Below are 7150 nucleotides of genomic sequence, written 5' to 3'. Positions count from 1 at the left end.
TATTCACTCATATACATGGACCAAAGATAGCAGACAATCATACACGTAGAGAACTAATTACTTTTTTGGGCAAATGGATTAGAATCACCAGGAAAATATCAGGAGGAATCCATGATTTATATTACTCTTGGATTATATTAATAATCTTTTCACATTATAATTGTCCTTGACTTGTTTATAGCAGGCCCTCCTTGAAAGTCCTCTTTTGGTTTCTTTGACAGGACATCCTGAATGTCATTCTCTTTCTATAATATCTTTGTTTCTTTATTTGTTTCTTCTTTTTTCTATCTCTGAAATGACAGTCTTCCCTAGGGTTCTATCCTTGATAATCTTCTCTTTTTTCTATACCCCTTCTACTCTCCCTGTTTTGATCTCATCCATTTCCATGGCATATTCTTCATCTCCAGCTCTTATTTTTCTCCTGAGCTCCAGTCTCAACACTGCTAACTGCCTGCTAGATGTTTCTGTCTTGGTGTCCCACTGGTAGCTAGAGTTCACCATATCTGAAACTCAATCATTATTTTCTCTCTCTCCTTTAAAACCAATTCTCCTGACCTTCCCATTTTTGTTAGTCACATCATAATTCTCCCAATTCCCTTAATTTCTTCATTCCTTTCTCCTTCTTCCTCTACTACATAAAGACTTTTATTTTCCTTACAATAAGAGTTTAGTGACTTTCCTTTCTACTTGCATTACCAGGTTAGACCTTTCTCTCTAGTCATGGCTAGAGAATCTCCTTAAATTCATTCTTGAACCCTTCAAAAATCTAGATTGAACAAAGATTAATTTTCATAGGACATTACTTTGGCTATGGAACTCCCTCTTTTTAAAACCTTTCATGTCTCCCCATGCTTATTATGTAAAATTAAAACTCTTTAGGCTAACATTCAAGGCCTCTGATATTCATATCCTGTAAAATGAAGGTCCAAATAGGAAGAGACTAACGTTTCCAATTTGCTCTGAATCTCCCTTCCTGAATTCTCACTCTTCATGTACCCAGGCTCTTCTGGGTACACATTCAGAAATCCCTATCTCCTCTTACTGTTACATCCAGTCACAAGGTGACACATTGCTCCCCTTTGTCCATTCCTTATTGAGGTGTGGAATAAAATCTTTTCAATTGGAACAATGTTGGAGCTTTTCAAAAACAATTTTTGCCACTACCATGCCTAGTCACTTGAAGCCACTAATAGCCTTTCTTTTTTGACCTAGTTGCAAAAACACCTATTTCAGAAACACATAAACAACCTGAAAGTTTAAAGGGGTAATTTTTACTAAAACAAGTAAATACTGAGTCATTCTGGTAATAAACATTTACTAAAAACCTACTATGTGCCAGACACTGTGCTGTGCTTTTGGGATACATAGAAAAGCAGAAGAGAGTACTGCTCTCAAGGAGCTTACAATCTAATGGGGGGAGTTACTGTGCAAGTAAATACATACAAACAAGTCATATGGAGGATAAATTGGAAAAATCAAGAAAGGGAAGGCCCTTGAATTGAGGGGGATCTGGAAAGGTTTGTGGTAAAAAGTGGCATTTTATTTGAAACTTAAAGGAATCCTGGGAGGCCAGGAGGCAGAGATGAGGAAAGAGAGCTTTGCAGGCAAGGGGGACAGTCAGAGAAAATGTCTGGTGTCTGGAGATAGAGTGTCTTATTCAACAAACAGGAAGGAGGCCAGTGCCAGTATATCAGAGCATGTGGAGAGGTAAAAGGCATAAGAAAACTGGAAAAGTGTGTGTGGGGGTCAGGTTATGAAGGGCTTTGAATGCCAAATAGTGGATTATATTTGATCCTGGAGGTGATAGCCACTAGAGTTAATTGAGTAAGAGGGACATGGTCAGATCTGTACTTCAGAAAGATCTCTTTGACAAATGAATAAAGGCTGGACTGGCATGGGGGAGAGACTGCAGTGGCAGGGAGACCAAACAGTAGGCTTTTGCTATAGTCCAGGTATGAGATGATGAGGGCCTACACCAGGGTGCTGGTTATTGTCCTTCATTCTTGGAGAAGACTGAAGTGACACTACTTTGTTGGAATCAAGGTACAGTGTGTCTGTCTGTGGCTGATTAGACCAGTATGAGCTCAGAAAGCTCTACCACAGATCAGGAAGAAATGGTCCACATGGACATTTGAAGAAGAAATGTCTCTAAATTTGTACATCTCACATTTCTTTTGAGCTACTGCAACTGTGCTTCACGTATAGAGCACAGCACTTTCTTTGATACAGGCATGCCCTGCTGGATGGTCCTTTGCTAGTGTCTCTCATTTCATGTAATCTATTCCAAAGTTCTTTAGAGAGACCATGAGAGTGCACCACAGCAATGATGGTGTCAAAGGAGAGAAGGAAGTATATTTGAGAAAAGTTACAAAGGTAAAATTGACAGGCCTCAGTAACAGATTGGATATGGGGGTGATGGTGAGATTGAGGAGTAGAGAATAACACCTAAGTTGCAAGCCTAGGTGAATGGGAGGATTCAACATTATAGAGAGGATATCAACAATAATAGCGAAATTAGGAACGGGGGAAGCTTTAGGGGAAAAAGTAATAAGTTCAATTTTGGACATGTTGAATTGAAGTTGTCAAATAGGACATCTGGTTTCAGATGTGCAGTACGCAGTTGGAGATGGGATTCTGGAGGTCTGGAAAGAGGTTAGGGTTGGATAATTAGATTTGAAAATTATTAGCATAGAGATGGTATTTGATACCAGAGGAGCTCATAAGATCACCTAGCAAATGGGGCAGCTAGGTGGCACAGTGATCAAAGCACTGGCCCTGAAGTCAGGAAGACCTGAGTTCATATCCAGGCTCAGACACTTGACACACTTACTAGCTGTGTGACCTTGGGCAAGTCACTTAACCCCAATTGCCCTGCCCTTCCCCCTGCAAAAAAAAAGATCACCTAGTAAAATAATATTAAAAGATAATAGAAGAAGGCAGAAGATAGACTCCTGTGGGGCACTCGTGGTTAGTGGGCATGACCTAAATGAAGATCCAACATGAGAAGGAGGAGTCGTGCTAGACAGCCCAGGGCCAAGCATAGACCTATGGGATACTCTACTGGAGACCTCCTGCCATATTGACTTGAATTAGCATGTGACCATCAACTATTTCTTTATCTAAATGTACTATTGTCCAAATCAAATTAGTCCGTCTTCTTCCTAAGAGTAGTAAACATATTTTCTCTAATAGTCATTTGGATAATTTTTTATGGCTTTTGATTTCTTCATTTTTCCACATTTTCAAATTTATGCTTAGGTGTGAAGTAATGAAACCTAAAAATGGAACAAGCTTGCAATACCTCCTAAGGGTTATCTGCATTTGGAATATTTCAGTGGTAAAATTTCAGGAGGTGTGCAGAAAGATATTTTAGGGATAAAATAGTTCTTTTTTAGCCCTACTAGAAAAGGGGAGAACCTGTACCAATTGGGTCCTGAGGTTTAAGAAAATCCAGAAATGTCCAGAGGATCCTCAGAGCAATATTCAGTCTCTCTAAGTCTCTTTTCCTACTAAGAAATGTTTCCTAAATCTCATGTCCCTCATACTTTTTTATAACGTTTTCTTCTGTTCCCATTTGCTAAATACCCACAAGATACAAACATGACACATGGTATCAGGTATGTGTCCTGGTGGATAGTGTGCCACACTTGGAGTTAGGAAGACTGAGTTTAAATCATGACTCAGATACCTATTCACTATATGATCCTAGGTAACCCTTTCAGCCTGAGTTTACGTATCTGTAAAATGGAGCCAATAATAGTAGCTCCCTTACAGGATTTTTATGAAGATCAAATGAGATGACATATGTAAAGCAGTTTTCAAACCTTAAAGCCTTATGAAAATGCTAGTTTCTATTACTGGACTTGGAATTAGAAGAGTTGAGGTTCTGATTCTACAACTTATAGCTACATGACTTTGAGCAAGTAACATCATTTCACTGAATCTCAGTTTCCCCATTTACCTCCTAGGGTTGTGAGGATCAATGAGATACATAAGTGAAAGCACATTGTGCAATATAAAATACAATACACAGATGAGACACTTTTTAAAACACGCGAGATAAAAGAAAGACTTAGGAGAACTGTAATCCACTTAGTTTGAAGAAATGAACATGGTCTCATTTCAGAGTGGGTTTTAATGGGTTTCATAGATTGGTTTGGATAGTGAAGGTCTTAGATAAAGCTGGAGCCACCAAGAGATATGCTCAAAATCAATTGCCATCTCACAAATAAATCTCAGGTCATCATAGTCATAACACAACTGTAATATAAGGGACAATTCAAACAATGTCATTTGTGCCCACCATTGTGCTCTGACACTTGAGGTAAGGTATAGGACACTCAATAAATATGGGTCCTGATTTATTGTAGAGGCAGAAGAATATCATGGAAAGAATACTGGACTTGGATTCATGGTCTAGCTTGGTCACTTACTAATTATGTGAATTTAGAAAAGCTATCTGTCCTTTGTGAGTCTGTTTCCTTATCTAGTTTTCCTTTATCTATCTCAAAAAGTCATTTAAGGATCAAAAGAGCTAATATGCATAAAGACATTATAATGATAAGTCACTTGTATGAAGCCATCTATAATTGAAGGGAACCATCCTATAGGTCATGGAAACCCTAGTGAGTTGGGAGGTAGGAAGCTCAAGGCACTATATCATCTCTGGGTAAAATGGTTGTAAAGGATAACTGCTATGATGTGGGCACAGAAAAGGGCAAATGTGTGTAAATAAATGTGTTATAACTGACATGAAAGCAGATTGAGATCATAGGACATAGGAGGATTGATGTAGAGCTGGGGAAGGAACCCAGAAGTTATTTGGTCCAACTCCCTCATTTTACAGCTGAGGGGTCTAAACCATAGGGAGGTTAAAGCTGCTTGTTCAATGTCACACAGGTAGATCATATTCTCAAAGAAAGGGGGGCTCTTTGCCGTCATACCAGGCCATTTAGCAAAGTGTCTAAGGTCATTATTGCCATTCTCCCTCTAAGTACCCACACTGCAGATCCTCGGTACCTTTCCATCCTTCCAGAGGTCACTTTGAGTCCATGCCCTATTGTTCATAGGGAATTCTTCCCTCCTTTGTATAGCGATAATTTCTCTCTCTTTCTCAGGCTGAGCTCTTTCTTATCACTTTTTTCAGGGCAGCTTTCATATCCTTGTTTCTGAGGCTGTAAATCAGGGGGTTGAGCATGGGAGTTACTACAGCATAGAATAGCCCTACAATTTTGTCCTGTTCAGCTGAGACACTGCCATGGGGCTGCATATAGGTAAACAGGGCTATCCCATAAGACATGGAAACCACAGTGAGGTGGGAGGTGCATGTCCCAAAGGCTTTGCGACGTCCTTGGGTGGAACGGATACGTAAGATAGCTGTTACAATGTAGACATAGGAGAGGGAAACCAGGCAGCAAGGCATCAGTAGCACTATGATACTAGATATTAAAATGATAATCTGATTAAAGGTGATGTCTACACAAGCCAGCCTCACTATGGCCACGGTCTCACAGACCACATGGTTCAAAACATTTTGCCCACATGTGGGGAGTCTCATTGTGACTGCTGTCTCCACCGCTGAATTGACCAGGCCAATGAGCCAGGAGACTATGGCTAGGCCCACATACATTCCTCTGCGCATGACCATCACATATTGCAAGGGGTCACAGACTGCCACATAGCGGTCATAAGCCATTGCTGCCAACAGTAGAAACTCAATTCCACCCAAAGCCAAAGAGAAGAAGAGCTGGGTTGCACATCGGGTGTAGGAGATGGTCTTTTTCTCCATGAGAAAGTGTGCTAGCATCTGTGGGACCCCACTGGTTGTGTAGCAGATGTCAACAACTGAGAGATTGCAGAGGAAGAAGTACATGGGGGAGTGCAGTCGAGCATCCAGCCAGATCAGAAGGATGATCAACCCATTGCCCAGCAAGGTCATCAAATAGGTGGCCCCAAACACCACAAAGAGCCCAACTTGTGTCTGCTGGTCAGTAGAAAGTCCCAACAAGATGAACTCACTGACCCAGGTCATGTTATCGCCCCCCATGGAATAGCAAAGGCCAGGCTGCCAGAAAAAGGGAAGCAATAGCAAAATACCACTGAGCATATCATTTGAGGGCTTCTGCTTAAGTCTGCCAAATTGAATAGGACTCTATTCTGGGCACTAACTTGAGATTCTTGACCAGGGATTCAAAGGGGAAACTTTTAGTTGACCCCCCCTATGTTAATCCTTGAGTGATAAAAGTGACCCCTCTTTTAGGCTGCTAAATATAATTATCTCTATGGTTCTTCAAACTATTCTTTTTTATTAGAAAATCCTTGGCATTTATTTGACTATTTAAACAAGAAATTGATAAAAGATGAGTGCACCAATATTTCGCTTGTCCTGAAAATGCTTAATCACAGATGAAATCAGCAATATGAGAAAACCTAAGCTCTTAGGAGTTATAACAGCCCAGTCTTTCTAGACTTTCAGCGTGAGGGTCATTCATCTCACTCGTAAGACCTGGGGCCACTAGACAGAATGCCTCTCTTTGTTTTTGTTTTCCCTTGCTGACCAGTCCCCCTGGAAAATAAAATCTCAAAAATGACACCACCGTTTCTTTTCAGTCTTATAATTGTATTGATAAATTCCAACACAACATTTTAGGATTCAACAAAAGTCACTCCATTAGAGAATCATTATGATATAATGAAAAGAACATTGGTGTTGGAGTCAGAAACCATGTATTTTAATCCTGACTCTGCCAGTAATGAATTATTTATAATTTACGTTTTGGCATCTCATGTCCTTCATTGGTAAAGTGAGAACATTAGACTCAGGGATTCTTAACTTTGTTTTTGATGCCATGGATCTTTTTGACCCTGTGGTGAAGCCCATAGAACTTTTCTAAGCATAATGTTTTAAGATGTATAAACATAAAATACATGTGAATATAAAGGAAATAAATTTTATTTTAATACATGTGTCAAAATTAAAAGAAATAAATTTCTAGGTTAAGAAACCCTAGTAATGTTATTTCCCACTCTAATGTTCTTTAATACCAATGTACTAGTACATAGCCCTGAACTGCTTCTCTACCATTTCTTACCTCCCTGTCTTTGCTCAGCCCAGAAAGAGCAAATATTGTTATTGGTCATTATTTGGCTG

At 39.7% G+C, this 7150-nt stretch overlaps 1 protein-coding gene across 1 annotated transcript; it reads right to left on the bottom strand.

Annotated features, from left to right (window-relative positions):
• Positions 1-5113: 5113 nt before the first annotated feature.
• Positions 5114-6046, bottom strand: LOC118850979 (olfactory receptor 2F1-like). The gene has a single exon (XM_036760582.1). It carries the CDS (start codon positions 6044-6046, stop codon positions 5114-5116), a length of 933 nt encoding a protein of 310 aa, XP_036616477.1.
• Positions 6047-7150: the final 1104 nt, after the last annotated feature.

This window comes from Trichosurus vulpecula, chromosome 5 (genome assembly GCF_011100635.1).
Source record: "Trichosurus vulpecula isolate mTriVul1 chromosome 5, mTriVul1.pri, whole genome shotgun sequence".
NCBI lineage: Eukaryota > Metazoa > Chordata > Mammalia > Diprotodontia > Phalangeridae > Trichosurus > Trichosurus vulpecula.
Note: the sequence above shows the minus strand (reverse complement) of the source record. Positions and strands in the feature narration are given on the sequence as shown.